The sequence below is a fragment of the Brachionichthys hirsutus genome, chromosome 15, assembly GCF_040956055.1.
Source record: "Brachionichthys hirsutus isolate HB-005 chromosome 15, CSIRO-AGI_Bhir_v1, whole genome shotgun sequence".
Classification (NCBI taxonomy): domain Eukaryota; kingdom Metazoa; phylum Chordata; class Actinopteri; order Lophiiformes; family Brachionichthyidae; genus Brachionichthys; species Brachionichthys hirsutus.
Genome location: NC_090911.1, coordinates 3,437,688 through 3,457,630, shown reverse-complemented (window position 1 = coordinate 3,457,630; position 19,943 = coordinate 3,437,688). Strand labels below are relative to the sequence as shown.

General features: G+C 43.9%; 2 protein-coding genes across 2 annotated transcripts; both read left to right on the top strand.

Moving 5' to 3' along the window:
- The first annotated feature begins 8,656 nt into the window (after window positions 1–8,656).
- Window positions 8,657–14,646, top strand: LOC137904232 (neuropilin and tolloid-like protein 1). The gene is made up of 10 exons (XM_068748383.1): window positions 8,657–8,684; window positions 8,870–8,935; window positions 9,192–9,326; window positions 9,411–9,659; window positions 11,566–11,607; window positions 11,689–11,816; window positions 12,264–12,492; window positions 12,851–12,964; window positions 13,068–13,212; window positions 14,115–14,646. Exons 1-10 carry the CDS (start codon window positions 8,657–8,659, stop codon window positions 14,644–14,646), a joined length of 1,668 nt encoding a protein of 555 aa, XP_068604484.1.
- Window positions 14,647–16,716: 2,070 nt separating this feature from the next.
- On the top strand, window positions 16,717–19,521 carry LOC137904900 (ATP synthase subunit C lysine N-methyltransferase-like). Its single transcript, XM_068749117.1, has 4 exons — window positions 16,717–17,135; window positions 17,495–17,632; window positions 18,262–18,312; window positions 18,879–19,521. Exons 1-4 carry the CDS (start codon window positions 16,830–16,832, stop codon window positions 19,062–19,064), a joined length of 681 nt encoding a protein of 226 aa, XP_068605218.1. The 5' UTR covers window positions 16,717–16,829; the 3' UTR covers window positions 19,065–19,521.
- The last annotated feature ends 422 nt before the right edge of the window (window positions 19,522–19,943 follow it).

Sequence of the window (19,943 nt, the reverse complement as noted above, 5' to 3'; positions counted from 1 at the left end):
ATAAGGGGCCTGACAGCTGCAAGGCTGGAGTCCATCTGCAGGTCACTGCGTCCCGACACACAGTAGGGCCAGTGTAAACCGACTTTTCACACTTCAAGCTCAGAGGAGGAGACTTAGTGCCTGAGTTCCTGTGTTGACCAGCCAGTCAGCACTGAAGGATGAATCGCTGCATTTATTTTTGATATAAAAACAGAGAACTCGGTACTTTCTCTTTTAATGGTTATTACCTCCGCCGTTATTACGTAATCACCGCCGCTGGTTTGTCTGTCTGTCTGACTTTTAGCAAGATTACTCAAAACGTTAATGGACGGATCTTGATGAAATGTTGGGAATGTTACCAGGAATAGTTGCTTAGATTTTGGTGATGATCAACTTTGACTTTCAAGGTTGATGTATAAAGATACCAGAACAATCTAGAAACGTTTGATGCTGATCCAGATGTGGACAGTGTGAATCCAGGTTAGGAGGGGAACGAGCTGCTTGGCGGAGGTCTGTGCTCTCGGAGTGCTTTTCTAGATTTTTTCTACAACCCTGCAGATGTTTCATTATCCAAACTAACTTTCTCCACACAAACATGCTTTTCTTATCTTTGATAGCCGGCCGGTTTACCTTTAAATTTCTCCAGTCGATCACAAAGATCTCTCAGGTGCAATTTTCCAGAAGCCAGCAGGGGTTGGAGATGATGGCAGAGACAAATCTTCAATCCAGAGAGTCTTTCCTTTCATCCATTACACAGACAGAGCGACTCGCTTTGAAGCTGTTGTACATCCACGTTGGAGGAAACGCGCGCAGAGCCGTCTGGAGGTACCTGTTGAATTCCTCCGGCGGCTCGAATGGCTCCACGCACTAACCCGGGTTGCGTTTATATGCCGCATTTGTGCTTCGCAACGCGCAACGCGGAGCAACAGTCCTCCACCTCCACGAATGCGCCTGCCCTCCCACACCGCACCCGCACCCGCACCCGCACCCAACACAAACACGCACAGAGAAGCCGGCGGGGCTCTGTTGGAACTCCGGGTTCATCTATTTGAGGAAGCATCTGATGGGACGAGAAGAGACGTGAGAGTAAACTTGTGGATGTTATGAGAGAACCCCACTTTGCTCTTTCCAGATGTTTCTTTGACAGATTTACTCTGTTATTTCTCGTCACTTAAAATAGGGCGCACTTTTAAGACACCGGATCTGCACTGTTTGACAGCAGGTAATTAATCTAATACTTTACATTGTAGTAGTACACTGACAATTAATTACCTGAGTACCTGTTTTATGTTATTAACCTCTACACATCTTCATTCAAGATGTAACAAGGGTTTGGCATTAACAAGTGTTTCACACCCGGCAAAACCTTTTCAGTCATTGTTATATTGTTGATTTTTTAATTCCTTGTTCTCATTTAAGATACTGACTGAAATAAAATAATTACTACTACTACTACTACAAAACCTTTTTGGACCTTAAAGGAAGGAACTGATGAACAAACAAAAATGTCCTGTAAAAGCCCCGATTAAATTTATTTATAGGATAAATATCGGTATCAGAGATATTCCAGGTACAGAGCTGCAGCTCATCAGAAAGAAATTGCCAATTTCTGCAAAGTAAACCCTCAATTTATATAATGTATATATACTAATCTCATCTGACGTGCAGTTTGTCTGACAGATGCACTTGATCAATGGTAAAGAGATTGCACTAATGCAAGGCCTTTCCTTTATGATTCCCCGTTCACACACAGTGTGGCGTGTGTTTGTGTTCATGAACATCTATTTCATAAGGTTAGAGTTAGGGTTCGTCTCAGTGCAAAAAAAGGCAAAATGCAGAAATGATTAAATACAAAAATGAAAGTAAACAAATTGCATCAATGTTTATTGCAGCCAGAACAGATCTGTAAATATGTTGATTCTCAGACCTTTAATTCCTTATTCAATTTCATTAAATATTAGGCAATGTAAAAAGTTTTAAACTCGCGACCCTGTCGAATCACCGGTTTATTGTGTTGAGGAAAAGTAGTTGTAATCTAAATGGAACTTTTCAGGTTAAAATATTGCAGGAACTTAATAGTCAATAAAGTCAATGGTCGATGGTGACACCTCTGACTGATGATGAATGTGAGAGGCAGCTCAAATGTTTTGTGACCATGTTGTTTTATTTCTAGGAGCCTCTGCTGCCCCCTCTTGGAGAACGAAGAGAGTTCAGTCAGCAATCCTGAATCGTCAAGGTTAGAGTTAGGATTAGGATTAATGATCAGGGTTAGGGTTAGGACAGGGGTGGGCAAACTTTTTGACGTGCGGGCCACATTGGGTTTGAAATTTTGACAGAGGGGCCGGGCCAGGAGCATTTGGATGAGTGTTTGGCCCAGATATACTAAAGCGCTGCGTGTAGTGTGCAAACCTCATAGCACAGTAAACACACACAGATAAATGTACAACCCGATTTACTAACAGTGTGTACGAAGAACTGCGTCTTTCAAATGTGCAAAATAGCCCTAATGCAGGTAGTACGTTTGTCTCAATGAATATGCAAGATGCAGCATTTACACATATTTTGGCACAACGGTGTGAGGAGAAATGTAAATAGATTAAAATAACACTGACACTGTGATCTGTCAAACCTGGTGATTGCATCTGTTTTTAATAAATTTCACTTGAACACGTAAATAAATCAACATTTATTGAAAAAAGATGATCACTTTCAACATTCAAAACATATCAAAACACGAAATACTAAATCTCAATCATTTCTGCTGCACTCATTGTTGTTCCGCTGCTGTGCATAAATGCGCACTTCATTAAAAGAACGGGATTTATTGATCATGGCGCTGAACGTCTGCTCACACACGTAGGTCGAGCCAAACAACACCAGCATCTTCTCTGCCGTCCTCCGGAGGTTTGGAAACGTGGCTTCGTTAAGTGAGACATAAAAGTAATTCAGGTTAAGAGACTTGAACTTATCCTTTGAGGCGGAGTCGGACTGAAGATCGATCAGTTCCAACTGCAGCTCCTGCGGTGCGGTTTCAGGGTCTTGTGACGGGACGGGACACCAGCTGAAGTGATGCGTCAATTTTCTTTAAATCGGAGAAGCGACGGCAGAACTCTGTGCAGGAGCCTCCCATTCTTGCATTGATTGCTTGCTGGCGTAGTTTGCATGCTTTGTGGCAAAGTGACGGCTGATATTATAGTCTTTAAAACCCGCAACGGCTTCTTGGCATATCAGACATGCAGCCGTAGATCGGATTTCGGTGAAAAGAAATCTTGTTGTCCGCTCTTTATTAAGCACTCGGCCCTCACCGTCTACTTTGCTTTTCTTTGGTCCGCTCATTTCTACAGACGGGGTCAGAGAGTAATGGGGAAAAAGAAACTAATGCAAAGAGTAATTCGCTACACGCCACCGCGGTTGTCAGTGCGCCATCTGCTGGTGAAACACGGGTATTGCAGGGACAAAGTGAAAGTTATGATTTTGAATTTTTTGGTAATTGGACAAGTTCGGCGGGCCGTATTGAAAAGCATAACGGGCCGTGGTTTGCCCATGTCTGGGTTAGGATCAAGGTTTGGTTTAGGATTAGGGTTGGGATCAAAGTTAGGGTTAGGATCAGGATTAGAATCAGGATTAGGATCAGGGTTAGTGTTATGGCTTGAACACCAGAGATGTTTGGGCTGAGTCAAACAAGACAGCAGTCTGGTCATTGTCTTAAATCTTAAAAGAGTTAAAGGAAAGCTCCAACAGCTCCTCCTGTATCCACTGAATATTATCCCCAAAACATGTACCCCCCCCCCCCAATTTATTTGTATTTAATACAAAGTAGGATACATTTTAATTACAGAAAATAATTTATGAAGATCAGACTGAAATCAGTCATTGTAGGTCATTTAAACTCTGAGTTAAACGAGTAATGCTTCACTACAAATTCAGTTAAATGTCCGAATTATGCAGATCAGTCCCATAATGTTAACATCCAAACCGTTTATGTAATGTATTTGAAACAGGACACCGTGTTTAGCAGGGAGCCATCTTGATTTATTCTGCCATACGGCAACTCCACAGAGACAGAACACAACAGCGTGAAAGGCAAAGCGCGCACTCAACCCGCGCGTCGTAACGCAATACGTTACAGTTTACACCAGATTAGAACCCCTGACCCTGATATAATCCAACCTATAACACTAAATAAGTAACAAAAACTAAGAAAAATCTATTTAATAAATAAAAAAAAAGACTCACTCATTTCCACGATTTTGACCTGAGGGCCATTGCACTTAGTTAGATTTAAATAATCAATAAATCAATTGTTTGTTTTTAAATAAAGACAAAATTGCGTCAAACAAATCCAGATCAGATTTTTTTAATTAGATGTGAAACTAGTGGCTTCGACGACAACAAATCTTTCAGATAATGGTGAATATTATTTGTTATTCTCAGCAGTTTCAAAATTCAGGAAAGTTAGCCATGTGTAAATTTATTTCCACTGTACGTCCAGTTTGTTCTCCAGTGCCTGAACAAATGTGAGTCAGTTCCCTCGATGCTGTGGTCAGACATTTCAAATGTGATGAGTCATGCCATGAGTCACAGCTAACGGACTCATCGGTGCATGAGTCAACCGCTTCTCGTAAAACGTTTCTGATACGGGGTTCTATAAACGTCATCAGATAATCTGTCATGGAGAGACTGAACACCTATAGTTAAGGATTAGGATTAGGATTAAGGCTTCACCAGAACGGTTAGGGTTAGGATTAGGGCTTCACCAGAAAGGTTTGGATTAGAATTAGGGCTTCACCAGAATGGTTAGGGTTAGGATTAGGGCTTCACCAGAAAGGTTTGGATTAGAATTAGGGCTTCACCAGAACGGTTAGGGTTAGGATTAGGGCTTCACCAGAAGGGTTTGGATTAGAATTAGGGCTTCACAAGAAGGGTTAGGGTTAGGATTAGGATTTTACCAGAAGCCACACAGGATGAAGGAATCCTAAAAGACACAGTTAAACCATTTTGACTGTGCAAGTTTTCTGTATCGGAATACTCAATAAAATGGAATCTATTATGTCCCTTCTTCTAATTGAGCAGTTTGCATGTTTAGTTGCCATCTGAGCATCATCATCATCATCGTCACCTTCCAATACTGTATTAGACCCAAGGAAAAAGAAGGAGGGAGTCAAGGTTCATGATTATTGGACGCCTCACTGTCAATACAAATACATCAGTGAGTTTGTCAAAAGACGAATCGGTCATGAACAACAGTTTGAACCAAACAGACTGCAAAAAAACGCAGGGTCAAAAAACATGCGGTGCCATGTGAGGCGGGGTGATATCTGACACTGATATCGCCATGGTTACTACACTTACACTCTGGTCGTTGCAAGTCAATGTACAATCGACCACCAGGGCAAACAATGACTCAGTCGCTGTTTTCAAGTAAGAAGCAAGTCAATAATTAATCCCACTTGCCTCCAGGATCGCAGGCTGAGTTTATAAAAGCAGCAACGGCCTCGCGTACGAACGCAGAACAAGCGGCGCCGCTGTTCAACGCTTCCCGGGACAGTAAGTCAGATCTCCGTCCGACACGCTTCTGTCCGATGGCGTTTGTCCTCTGCCCGATTCAGAACACCACCCATCTGACCTCTGTGGCCCAAGATGTCTGTCCCTTCCCAAGCTACAGCCCCGGCCCGCTCTTCGTCGACATGCTGTCCTCGAACGCATCACTTCACCTGAGGAGCCGCTACACTGCCGTGCAGTCCTCCCTGAGCCCGGAGCACCTGGGCGACTTCACTCGGGCGCTGAGGGCCACTTTTGGCAGGGATGGTAACGTCACTCTTGGTGGGGTGGGGGTCGTGGCCCTGTCGCTGGCCGTGCTGTTTGACACCCTCGCCAGACAGGTTCGGGGAGAGCGGGTGTCGGAGTCAGGGCCCGTTCCAGGTTTGTTTGTCAAAGACCTGAGGGGTTACTACCCGCCGCAGGTGTACACCATCAGCGAGTACTTGAGGCTGGTACCCCACATCGCAAACAACCCCCGGAGGATGAAAGAGGAGACAGAGCGGTAGGTGCTACCATGTCCATCCGTCTACATGCCGAGTGTGTGTGTACTCTGCGTGACTCTGTTGTGTCTTCGTCTCACCAAGGTACCACAAGCGGCTGATAGCAGAGGACGAGAATCTGGAGTCGCTGGGAGGGAGCCAAGCAGTACCAGTAAAGGAAGACGTCACTGCTTTCAATCTGCTTCTCAGCTCCATATTTGAACTCAGTTTGACGATTCACTACTCCCGCATTAAAAATGCAGTGGAGGATGAGCTGGTGACCCCAAACAGGGCAGCCCCCAAAGACGTCATCGTCAGCTTCAACTGCGACCCGGAGACAGCGGACACCGCCTTCGTAGCGGAGGTGGAGACGCTTGACGAGCATACGCAAGAAACATTCAGAAGACTCATTCCTTTCGCTTCAAAGATAAGTCTTCAAAAGGTTGCCCGTCTACAATTTGTTAATGAAATGATTAAACTCTCATGTGCGTTTGCAAATGTTGATTCAATGGTTGCTCAAAGGGAAGATTTTGACCTGAAGTCCAACGCACTCAGAAACTGGAAGTAGTCCAGCAGCCAAATGTAAAAAGACAAACCTGGACTCAGGTGGATAATGACGCACATGCGTGATCCCAGATTAATTGTTGATAATCTGTGTATCGTACACTGACACGGAATAAGGAACATTTCATGTAAACCTCAAGCTAAGAATGTAGGGAATTTCCATTATAGACAGAAATTGGTGAAATCCTGTGATGGACAGGAGGATCTTGTTGCAGAGCAGCACCGTCCTCGGGGGCCCCTTTCTCCCTCTGCACGGCACCGTGGAGGGTTTGAGAAGCAGCTTCGGTCACAGACAGCTCCGGCCTAAATGCTCTACAGAGCGCTGCAGGAGCTCTTTCCTCCAGACAGCTGTTAGATTTGTGCATCAACTTTTCCATTTCTGTCCCAGTTGTATATTTGTGTGTTTTTTTGTATCATTAATCGTTGTGTTTGTACTGCTTTGATGTGTACAATATATATTGGAGCAGCTGAATAATTTCCCTGCTGAATTAATAAAGTATTCTGATCGGATCTGAATTCCATATGCTGCTGCACGCTTACACAACAAAGGGACTGCGGGACAATTGGCTTTATTGATTAATACTGATCATGTTAAATCACAATAGATCACAGATAACGTATAGGTATATACTGTATTGCACAATAGACATTCCAGTGCACGAAGGCACAGATGGGAGTTCAAGCGCACCTTGAACCGTGCAGGACACGTAAACTCCTCCTAGAAAACTCCCAGGTGGATTGGAACCCAAAATCTTCTTATTGCTAGTAGTATACTGTAGTAGTACTAATATAGTAGTTGCTGTGGCAACGAGCAGCAAATACTGAGGCTAATGCAGACACAAATATCAGAAAGTGTCTCGAAGTTCTATTTAAAACGTTTTGAAAAGTTGCTTCATCTGGAATCTAAAAGTGATTTTTTTTTCAATTCTAATTCACCAAATGTTAGTGGAAAACAGTTGAAGTTCCAAAACAGATCAGTTTTCCTGGTCCTGCTAGGATCCTGCTGGTGTGGCAGCGTAACTTGTGTGTTATGGAGACGGACGCATTGACAAGGTCTGGCCATGAGAACAAGCAGCTGCCCCTTTCCCTTGGGATCTCTGTCCCGGTTTAATCCAGGTGGCCCTGAGACCTCGCGGCTCTTTTCCAACATGTGGATATGCGTGTTCCTCTGGGATTAGATTCAAGCATTAGAGCTGAGAGACGGTTAAACGCTGCTCAGTGATTGTGGTTTTCTCTTCGGGGACCCAAACATGCATATATCACCTGTTGCATTCTAAAACGGTAGGCGTTGCTGCATTTACGCTGTTGTTTCACACAACAAGGAGGATTTGGGGGACTCAAAATGCACATTTTTGAAAACAGTCTGTAGGATGTAAGCTTTTAAAAAATGCCGCTTCCTCTGTAAATGATGACTCACTTTGTGCTAGCTAGACTATGACTGTTTGACTACAGAGAGAGCAAAGAGCCTTCTCTGGCCGGAACAAACAAACAAACAAACAAATAATGAACTCAGACTGCCTGGTCTTGTGCTGCAGACTCCGACTCTGTTATTAACGCTGTATCTTGTTCTGCAGTGTTGATTTTTCCTGTGTGGGAATTCTCTGTATGTTTGCAGATGAATGCTGTAATTTACAGACAAAGAAAACTATTAATGACAGACAGATACACAGAAGACGACCAGTAATACTGTGGGTATTACGCTGCTGCATTATAAGAGTTTAATAAGTAATTCTAAGAAATCTACATTAAGATTTAGAATTATTATTATTTTTTACTTATTTTTCCATCCAATAACTGGAAAAGATAAAGTTAAAATAGTTTCCTGAGTCCACTTTAAGCAGCAGAATCATTGTGAATGAGTGTAGATTTTCTGAGAGGATTAAAGGTGGAGCAAAAATTGTGAAGGTTTGTGGCAGACGGTGGTTTAATCCTTTAAGCTCCCTGGGAGACAGCGGGACAGGGACAGGGACGGGGACGTCTTTCATCCATGCATTTTGTAAGGAAGAAATATTTTCCCCAATTATTAGATTGTTTTTTAAAGACTGTTTGATGGCAATATTTGAGAAAGAGTTAGCCGTCCTAAAGGAACAAAAATGGTGCACAAACTTCTGCTGCCGATTGGTGAGTTCACAGCTGCATTTCTGTTTGTGTGTGTGTGTGAGATCAATATTTCAATTTTCTTTATTTTTTTTTATGTATTATCATTTTAGATCATTTTCAGATTTAATTATTGTAAATAAGATGAATCTGTTTTCTGGATTATCATAAAGGAAAATCCCATTATTTTATTGCTCTTCTTCTCTCAGCTTTTGCAGCGAGCCTCATCACACCTGAGCTGTCAGGTACCTCAACCAGCAAAACAAAAGCTCAAGGTATCTCCTCACGTTCACAATGGCTGTTCATTTTCCACCAGCAACCTTCTGACAGTTGGATGTAAAAACCGGCTTCAGGCTTTGAGCAGCGATCTTCCTCTCAATTTTATAAAATGATGAGATTCATTTATTTTTTTTACAGAGCATCCCATTTATGTAGAATTGTGGTTGCATTTTAATTTCATCTTCTTGTTTTGGATGTTTCAAAAAGGGACAAACATTACTTCACTTCTGTCTCTAAAAACATTGTTTCCAGTGAAAAACAACTCGGGCGTGACTCCAGCTGGGAAGTGTGGGACTTGGGTCAAGGAACCTGATGGAGGGTTTTTCACCTCACCTAACTACCCTGAGAAATACCCCCCTGAGAGGGAATGTGTGTACATCATAGAAGGTGAGGCCTTCATTCTTTCCTTTTTAACCCCTTCACCTCCTAGTCTCCTTTCTCACACTCTGTTAAACTCTCGTGCTCCTGCAGCTTCTCCCCGGCAGTGCGTCGACTTATTCTTCAATGACAGGTATTCCATAGAGCCATCCTGGGACTGTAAATTTGACCACATTGAGGTCCGCGATGGGCCCTTTGGCTTCTCATCCCTGATTGGCCGCTACTGTGGGAAGGAAAGCCCAGCGACTGTCCACTCCAGTGGGCGGTACTTGTACATCAAGTTTGTGGCGGATGGTGAACTGGAGGCGATGGGTTTCTCTGCCCGGTATAACTTCACACAAGGTCGGTGAATACAAAATTCTTAAAACTGCACTAATCATTAATTATTTAGCAGTAGGGTTGACAGCATTAATGCATTAATGCTCTTTATTAGCACCCCTTAGCATTCTTGCTTTGCTTTAATGAAAAGGAATCACTTTGTTACGAGCAGAGAGAAAGCGCTCAACTAAACCAAGCTAATAATAACAATCCTGTCTGGATGGAGTGACACGTGTTGCACCTCCTATCTAGTCTCATCTTATCATATGTTCATGCACCGGTTACCTGTAATATGAGATTGTTTGTCACCAGTGTGTGAAGGAATGCCACAACCCCAATTTTCCATTTTTCAGTGTGAAATATTTACATCTCTCTGCGTCATAGTGAGCCCAGCTGGATGAAAAGCAGTTTTTGTCCATGTACTTCCTCGTCATCACTGATTCGTCATGGCTACAGATGTGGTGATGCTAAGAGTATTCATATATTATAGTATTACCACACTGCTCAGCCTTGGGCTCCTTCCTCGGCACCCTCTCCCGATCCAGCTCCACATTGCTGGCTGCCTCTTAAACACACCGAAACACCAGCGCACACAAGCGCAAGACTCCCCTCTAGCATGATGCATTGAATACGGTGAATTACTGTAGAATAGAAAGCCTTTATTTTCATTGCATAGTGCATATACAACGAGATTAGGAAGGACGTGTAGCATGTGCTGCCGTTTAATCAGAAACAGCTGCATGAAGCGTCTAGTCTGGAGGCATGCCGAGAGGAGTGTAGGTTTCAGTTTGTAGAGACACCAGCTGGAGATGACAAGGACACACACACACACACTGCAGAGACTCACATTCGTTAATGAAAGCGTGTTTTCAGGGGATAGCTTGTCAGCGCTGAGCTGCAGCAGCTTAAGGGAGTCCGAGGCAGAAGCTTTATTGCCAGCACATTTTATAGGGCACCTACACAGATTAAGAGCCAGCTTAATCTGATCCCCAGTCCTCTTTCTTTCTGGATCAACGGCATATTTTGGAGGCGTTTCTTGTCATCGTGTGAATCCAGAATCCTTGTTTTTAGCATTAAGGAATGGGGCCAATACAAACTTGTATAAACTATAAAGCTAAGACAGAAATGGCAGGATGACATCCTCGTGTGGATAGTTATATTCCTGATCTGGTGATCCAGGATTTTAAATGAATAGAACAGGGGAAATGCGGCTGTGAGATTACTAATGATTATGTTGTTGATTTTGAACTGTGATCAGATTACTGAGCCAGCTCACAAAGCACATTGCTGTGGGTGAAATAATGTTCAATTTATATTATAACCAATGTGATTCAAATTCTGGATATATGTTTTCATTTCTTTAAGTGAAATAATGTAACGGCCCACCCCTGCATTTCAGTATACAGTGTACTATGCAGTAATTGTACAGGTGCACCTTTACTTTCTCATCCTATCAAACTGGGTTTGACCAGGAGCCTCTATAGAAACAAAAACAAGGTGATGTTTTTGTCACCAAGTCTTTGCTCAGAAACTCATCTGTCCCAAACTAAGCTGGTATATCAGGATTTATAATCCACCGAGCAGATAGATTCCTCTGCGCAAAGGTTCAGAACACAATTACACTTCCCTGACTGATGATGAGTGTGTTCTCCTCTTCATCGAATGGCATCAGGGAAGTCTGAATGAGGACGGAGGGAATGTTCTGGCACACAGATTATAAAACTCCGGCCCAGCTGCTTGATCCTGTCTCGCGACACCGTATGTTTTTAATATCATTGCTTTTATTACTAGTGCACTATTTTGGTTCCCCTTTTATTCTAGCCCCAACACTTCATAAAACATCGTTGCTGTGACTATTGCATGGACAGATGTTTAAATTTCAGACAGAGATATGTTTTCTGAACATCAACACATTGTCTTCTGCTTTTAGATCCTGAGTTCAAAGACATCGGGGAACTGCCAGCTCTGCCTTGTAAGCGTTCTAACCGTTTTACCCTGCTGTGGCATACGTTAATATTAGACACACATGACGGAGAAATATTCTCATTGCTAGTTTGCGACTTTGAGCTGAGTGGCCCGGAAGGCTTTGTGGAGTCCAGCCAGATATCCGGGGAGGGCCGGGCCCTGCAGACTGAAGCTGTGGACTGCAGGTGGTACATCAAGGCTCCACCAACGGCTCGGGTCTGTAGAAACCAAGCGGCCTCTGACTGTTGAGTGCTGCTGGTGTTTGACATGTGTGGATGAAATAACTAGAGGTGAATAAAACGAGTTGGACTTTCAGGTAGTTGGACAGAAGAAGGTTGGAGTTTACAATAACATCCATCGGTTGTCGAGGCAACTCAATGAATGATCAACTTGTTACATCAGCCTCATGTTCACATTGTCATTTTTTAAAGACACAGAATTCAGAAGGTTTCCATGATTTCACTGAGTAGTCTCAGAGTTCTTTGAATATATTATTGCTTCCTTTCCATAATCTCAAATCTTCATTCAATACATGCCCCCCCTCATATATTCACAGTTTCTTTCTTCAGCCAAGCTTTAATAAGGCACATTTGTGTCCTGGGATCGTTTGGGTATCGAGTCCACTGCATATTATTTTGATTAAGATCAACTTCTCACCCACAGATCTTCATGCGATTCCTGGAGTATGAAATGCACAATTCAAACGAGTGCAAGCGTAATTTTGTGGCCATCTATGATGGAAGCAGCTCCGTTGAGCACCTGAAGAACAAGTTCTGCTCCACGGTGGCCAACGATGTGATGCTGCTGTCCTCGGTGGGTGTGGTGAGACTGTGGGCAGACGAGGGGAGCAGGAAGAGCAAGTTCAGGATCCTCTTCACAACATTCCATGAACGTGAGTGGGCTTTTGTGAATTTCTGCGTACTATACCGAGTAGCATGCGCTGACGCCTGAAGGGACGGACTTGTACCGATATGTTCTGTACGAAAAGCCGTCCAGTGCGCATCTTTGAATTCATTTATCCAACTTGAGTGAAAAATGTTCACGATGGCAACTGTTGCTGTTAATCGGATCGTGTTGCAGATACTGTGGCGCCTTTTGTTCATTTATTAATATAAAATAAACTACACAGTATTTTGAAGCTGTGCGCATATTTCTGACACCAAAAATGTCACTTTTAGTTCTGAACCTGCTAAAACTCTTTCCATTGTTTGAAATGTGTTGATTGGGACACACTACTTTTTGGTTTTCAGCTCCCTGTGAAGGAGACACGTTCTTCTGCCATAGCAACATGTGCATCAACCACACTTTGGTTTGCAATGGCATCCAGAATTGTGTTTATCCATGGGATGAGAATCACTGCAAAGGTACCCGGACGTAGAGGCTGAGGAAGTGGAACGCCATCCGTATATTGGTTGTGCTGTGACTGAACTGAAAATCATTCTTTTCCATTTTAATCTCCTTAACTAGAGAAGAGGAAAGCCAGTATCCTGGACACGCTGGACAACACGAACCTGGCGATCATCGGAGTGACCTGCAGCCTGGTCGCCATCCTGCTCATCATCTCTGTCATCATCCAGATTAAACAGCCCCGCAAGAAATACATCATCCGCCGGTAGGGTAGTCCAACTGGACTCGGAAAATAACATTTGCTATTTTTACTCTCAGCTCTGATCATTATTTTTATTTAAACAATGGCTGTATTGACTCTTCGTGCTTTTTAGTGTCTTTTGTGCATTGTTTTTTCCCCACTGCTTTACAGGCATCGATTAACTGATCAACAGTTTCAAGCAGTTAGCAGATGCATTTCCAGGTTTTGCCCTCAGGAGTTGATCAGGACCAAACCGGCAGCTTTTCTACTCCAAGCCAAAAGTTTTTTTTTTGTCAGATTATAAATCTGTGTGGCGTTGTGCATATGGGGCTAGACGATTGTTGCCAACAACGCCACTTTAGGACTTCTATTTTTTAGGACATGTATTTTTTTGTCCCTTTGGTCCCCAGCTCGTTTCAGCGGGTTTCCCCAACCACAGGTCCGCTCGCAGTGACGACCAGCACGGCATTCAACAATTCAAAATATTTATTTAACGCTCCAAAAACTTCCTTAAAAACACTCTACAAGCAAAAGAAGAGGAGACAAGGCAGTGACAATCCACGGTCAACCTGCCCTCGACGGGGAAAACACAAAGACAGGAACGAGGGAGGGGAAGCACCTATATACGCCCCCCCAATCAGTGGCAAATGGGCCACAGGTGCTCCCTCCCACACCTGCCTGCCTAATTACATCCCATCCGGTTACATCTGGAAACTTTCAACTGAAATTAAAATGTGTTTTGTCTCGAATTGCATGACTAAAACGCCCGTTGCCACCAAATGCTGATAAGTAGGAAGGCACCATTAATACAATCTGTTTCATGTACATTCATGTAAATGGTAACGTAGACTCTGTACAGTATCTGTCAGTGTTGGAACACCCAGAGATGAAGGCTGATGTGGCTTCTTTCCTCCACTCATCCACAGAGATGACTTCGACCCTGCCCTACTCCACCCTGGTTTGGAGCCTCCTCACTATGAGCTCTGCACTCTGCGCCGTGCCCAATCTGGAAACCTGCATGATGCCGCCCTGGCTGAGGACTATGAGAAGTTCCACACGCTCCGCCGCTGCTCGTCTAAATGCATTCGCGACCACCACTGCGGCTCTCAGCAGGGGAGCGTGCACAGCAGCATCCACGGTAGCCGCAGTAACCTGAGTTTGAGAGATGCCACCATTGCACCGGACGGGGGGGCTCTGGTGCCGCCGCCGGTGATGGTAAACCAGCAGTCCCCGCGCCTTTCCCACCATATCACGCCAACAAGCCGACGGAACATCCTGGTGATGAAGCATAGCTACTCTCAGGATGGGGCAGAGGATTACAGGGCGGAGGAGGAAGAGGAGGATTTGATGGATGAAGGTCCCACCACCAGCCAGTACCACATGCATCACCATCAGATCCAGCATGGCTCATCAGGACAGGAGCACAGTGTTCACCGCACACTGTCAAATGACTTTTAATATTAGGAAAATGATAAAAACACAAAATCATATCATTTCTTTCTTTGTAACACTTCTCCAGACAGACAGGTTTTTACAGTTTTACATAATTCCTGTGGTGGGATTTAAATTGTGTATGTAGAAGGGACTAGAGGTGGTGAAAAACATAATTGTAATAATCAATTATATATATATCTAAATAACCTATATCTGAGTATTTAACTCCAATTCCTCTACACCTTGAGTGATCCTTGGCTTTATGGCTGTGCATGGGAGGGGTCAATAACCGTTTAGCTATGATTTATATTCATAAATACCAGAATTAATAAATTCACACAAATTTGAATGCATCATGATTTCTCTTTGTTCCTTTTTTGATTGAAGTTTCAACTATGGTCTGTGATTGCCTCATAAATGAGATTATTTTATGAGTGAATAAATTACTGTAACTAACTAACTAACTAACTAACGAGGCTGCAACATCAGTTGGTTGATGGGAGGATGGATGGCAGGTGTGTCTGCTCTGCTCTGCCGATCCGTCCTCTGCCACGCCCACTGCTGAGAGAGAGAAAAACGGAATGAAAGACTGGAAATACTACAAACAAATGGCCACAATATGCCATAAAAAAAACAACTCCCAACAGCTGCTGTCTTTTTATCTAATCCAGGTGTCTAGACTTTCACTGAGACCCTAAATGTAGAAATCAATGGAAAGATCCATTGAAGTTGCAAATGCAACTGCTTTTAGAAAATACACCTTAATAGCTATGCGTAAAAAAAAACTAGAAAGACAATCAGAGATTGCAGACCCTCGCCTCCAAAAGACTAGTCGATTGGGTTACTAGTTTTTGAGTTATGCACTCGGACAGGCAAACAAACAAACAAACAAACAAACAGACAGACAAACGCACCCAATTGCAATACCCTCGCCTCCTCTTCGGCGAGGGTGATGAACAAGCAAAGGATGTGTGTACCGTGGTCCCGCGAGAGTCCTGAAACTCCGATTACAATGGCGTCTATTAGCTGCGTAAAAACATGTGAATCTCATCATTAGCCGGAGCAGCCAGTCACCGGTCACTCACTGATTCATCGGAAACTAGAAAACGACAATCAGAGATTGCAGACCCTCGCCTCCAAAAGACTATTGGATCTTGTGAGACAGTAAACAGGGCTTCCGGAGCAGAGGGGCCAAACCTGCGCTAGCTTGCTGCTCCGGAATGTACTACAAGACTCCTTCTGGACTCTTTTTCCCATCATGCCATTTGTGTCCCTCCCTCTTAAAGTGGCAGTTTACAGCGCAGGCACAATTCCAGATGTAAAAATAATTCTAGAATCTGGGTCCAGATCCGGATCAACGCCATTTTCGGAGAGGACCGAGCCACGGACAGAACCTTGCTTGTGTAAAAATTTCAAGTCGATTGGGTTACTAGTTTTTGAGTTATGCGCTCGGACAGACAAACAAACAGACAGACAGACAAACAAACATACAAACGCACCCAATTGCAATACCCTTCGCCTCCTCTTTGGCGAGGGCAATAAAGCAATATCTGCCAAACAACTTTGTGTGTATGTGTGCACACAATACTCAAATATTATTTTTCTCTACCTATTCGCCCTTAAATGTTTCAGAAATACCAGAGGGTTTTAATGGATCAGTAATTTAGAGAGCCCGAAAGGATTTATTTAAAGAAATCAAATGAATTCATAAAATGTTAAAGGTCCCATATTATGGAAAAACTCACTGTTCCCATCTTTCTACACTAATTTGGTGGGTTTGGATGATTATCAACCTCAAAACGGCTAAAAAAAAAACCATCCAGTCAACCATTCGTAGTTTGTGTAGTTCTGTAATCAAGTACAGAAACGCCTCTGGAAGAAATCTAACTTACTGTGATGTCCGTAGTATTTTCTTGTAATGCCTGCATTTCCTTTCATGTCCTCATTGTCGTTTTCTAGTTTTGTTTTCACCGACTTGAGCTCTGCGGAACGAAAGTAGGGCGGAACCGTTTTAGCTGCCTTGTCATCCTCTCGGACTTGTAACAGCGGTGCACCGGTAATGCATGACAGCGCCCCAGCGCTGGATCCGGCGCATCTTCAGCTGATAATTCCGCTAACAAAGTGAACATATTCAGTTCCATCAACATATTTCTATCAGGACTTTCACCTTGAGTTGCAGCTGAAGGTCAGCTGACCTTTAGCAGTTCATGTTTCCTCACATTGTTGCTAACATTTCCAATGAGCTAGCTGCTAGCACCATGTCACAACACGAGCTCACGGTGGACACGGCAGAGCCGGCAGGCAGAGGCCGCCTCGGCGTCATCGCTACCGGGGCGCTGGGGGCCTCGCTGGTCGCCCTGTACGCGGCGGCCGTTCCCTTCGTTACTCCTGCGCTGAGAAACGTCTGCCTCCCGTTTGTCCCAGCGACCTCGGCTCAGGTGGGAAACGTTCTGGCGGTGCTGCGAGGCAGGTCGGGCAGCCTGGTGGACATCGGGAGCGGAGATGGGAGGATAGTAAGTGCTGCTGTCTTACAGCTCCGCTTCATTGATTCCTGGTCCAGAACCGTGTTAATGCTGCGGGATCATTGCTTTTAGTGGTGATGCCAAATGTTGAAATGGAACTTCCAGATGTCTTGTTGCATCTTTTCTCAGGCAGTTCTTACCAACGATACACGTTCTACTTCTTGTTTGGGTCTAATAATTACAGCTCAAACTGGAATTCAGTAGTGTGCCAGGAAAACGGCCTCAATCTAAACTTTTACTTTATCTGTTGAGTGAGGGAAAGAAACACGGCAAGGATCAACTTTATTTAATCCAAAATGAATTGTTCCAATCATGCATTGATCCTCGGTTCATGTTCATTCCCTCTGCAGGTGATAGCGGCAGCCGAGCGGGGGTTTCAGGCGTCGGGGTTTGAGTTGAACCCGTGGCTGGTCTGGTATTCTCGCTACAACGCCTGGAGACGGGGAGTCCACCGCTCCACCTCCTTCCACATCTCTGACCTGTGGAAGGTCAGTCAGACCTGATCATTATAGGACAATATTTCCTGCTGATTGCCCCTGAAAACTGGGACACTCAGCATATAGCTCAGCTGAAAATGGCTGGCGCTCAATGAGTTAATGTGCAATTAACATTGTGCACTTTAACATGGACGTGAAACTAGACGCTAATGTCTAATTCTATCAGAAGAGTTAGCCGTGCCAGCATGCACGCATTGTACTATGATCGATTAGCATTTTTATGATCACGGCCCGAGTAGATCTCCCCATCGATAGATGGACGTTTTAGTGATTTAGTTTTGAAAGTCATCCATATTGCGTAACTTGCTATAATAAAAATCTTCTGGTAGGCAGCATTGTTGCTTTCCCAACGCAACAAGCTGCTCCAGGTCTCCGTTGGAATCAGGCTGAGACCTCGGCCTCCTTCCTCCCTGCATCTGGTTGGATTTGCTGTGTCACATACGGCATGACCAAACGGGCTGCTCTAGCGGAGCTCTATCAGCGCTCTATCAGAGCTCTATCAGCGCTCTATCAGAGCTCTAAAACACCCGCACGTGTGACATTCCAGAGACGACGAAAAGGTTGAACACGAAGGCCACTTTTCTTTCTGTCATGTCTAATATTTCTGATTCTTTTCTTAGGTCAGTTTTGCTCAGTACACAAATGTGGTCATTTTTGGAGTTCCTCAAATGGTGAGTACGTCTAACAGCATTTTATTTATATTTGTATCATCTTAACAATTTAGGATGATTAGAAACGAGGCAATAAGAGGGACAGTGAAGGTTAGACGTTTTGGAGACAAGGTCAGAGAGACCAGACTTCGATGGTTTGGACATGTCCAGAGGAGAGACGGGGACAATATCGGTAGAAGGATGCTGAGGATGGAGCTGCCAGGGAACAGGGCTAGAGGTCGACCCAGGAGAAGAGACATGGACGTAGTGAGGGAGGACGATGCAAAGGACAGGGTGAAGTGGAGACGGTTGGGTTGCTGTGGCGACCCCTCACGGAACAAGAAGGAAGTACAGTAGAAGTATCTTAACAATTGTTCCATTTTACATCGGTAAAAGTGTCCTTAAAACGGATACTTTTGTACAGTATGTTCATTTATAAGTGATTAGATCCATTCACGGTGACATTTAGATTCTGAATATAATGTCGCTGCATCAGCTCAACATTCAGTCTCGATTTGCCGGTTACCTTGACTGAATCCAGAGGTTTTACTCTGGACACTCTTTATTGCTGCTTTCCACATCTGCAGATGGAGCAGCTGGAACTGAAGCTGGCCAAAGAGCTTCCAACTACAGCCAAGGTGGTGGCATGCCGTTTTCCCTTCCCTACTTGGGTCCCTGAACGCACCGCTGGGGAGGGCATTGACACTGTTTGGATGTACGATGCCAAGACGTTTAAGTCGAGGCTTGGAAAGGAGACCATCAGCGGCGCGTAAAGAAATGCCAGATTCACAAACAGTCGTATCTTTCTCTGTTGTAATATTCTGAAATCCAAGCAATGGACGCCGTCTCCTCCTCCAGTGGATCTGAAATGTGTGGGAATGTACAAAGGTCGTGTTTTTATGCATTAATAGTCCAAATGAAGGAGAAATAAACTTGGTACAGGCATCAAACCTGATTAATGGTTACACTCCTGCTGAGATCTCTTCCATCCATCACAGGATTATTGGCACTCGATCGAATGTCCTTCGTTATGAACTCACGTGTGTATTTATGTCCAAATACGTGCGTGTCGTTCTAGCGTCTCAAAGTTGAATGTTTGCTGCTTTTTTATATCTGTTTTAACAATCCTAATGCATTTGTAAAACTTTAGACGTTTGGACTGCAGTGCATTCTGGGTTGAAAAAACAAGGTAAACTTTTAAAGTGCGAGATGCATGGAGTGAGCGAATAATGACCCGATTATCTTGTTAAAGTAAGAATTTAAAAACATTTTTCTGCATTGATTGCTTTTACATCATCCGAGTATTCATCGCTGTATGTATCTCACTGTGTACTGGGTTCTTACTGCGTTCTTACTGGGTTTTTACTGGGTTCTTACTGCGTTCTTACTGGGTTTTTACTGGGTTCTTACTGCGTTCTTACTGGGTTTTTACTGGGTTCTTACTGGGTTCTTACTGGGTTCTTACTGCGTTCTTACTGGGTTTTTACTGGGTTCTTACTGGGTTCTTACTTGGTTCTTACTTGGTTCTTACTGGGTTCTTACTGGGTTCTTACTGGGTTTTTACTGGGTTCTTACTGGCTTCTTACTGCATTCTTACTGCATTCTTACTTGGTTCTTACTGAGTTCTTACTGGGTTCTTACTGGGTTCTTAC

Bases quoted from the DNA above. Each gene is read 5' to 3' on its own strand.
- LOC137904232 (XM_068748383.1), top strand. From the start codon at position 8,657: ATGGTGCACAAACTTCTGCTGCCGATTG. The intron at 9,327-9,410 runs GTGAGGCCTTCA...GTGCTCCTGCAG, and splicing joins ATGTGTGTACATCATAGAAG to CTTCTCCCCGGCAGTGCGTC. The intron at 12,493-12,850 runs GTGAGTGGGCTT...TTTGGTTTTCAG, and splicing joins CTTCACAACATTCCATGAAC to CTCCCTGTGAAGGAGACACG.
- LOC137904900 (XM_068749117.1), top strand. From the start codon at position 16,830: ATGTTTCCTCACATTGTTGCTAACATTTCCAATGAGCTAGCTGCTAGC. The intron at 17,136-17,494 runs GTAAGTGCTGCT...TTCCCTCTGCAG, and splicing joins GGAGCGGAGATGGGAGGATA to GTGATAGCGGCAGCCGAGCG. The intron at 17,633-18,261 runs GTCAGTCAGACC...TTCTTTTCTTAG, and splicing joins ACATCTCTGACCTGTGGAAG to GTCAGTTTTGCTCAGTACAC.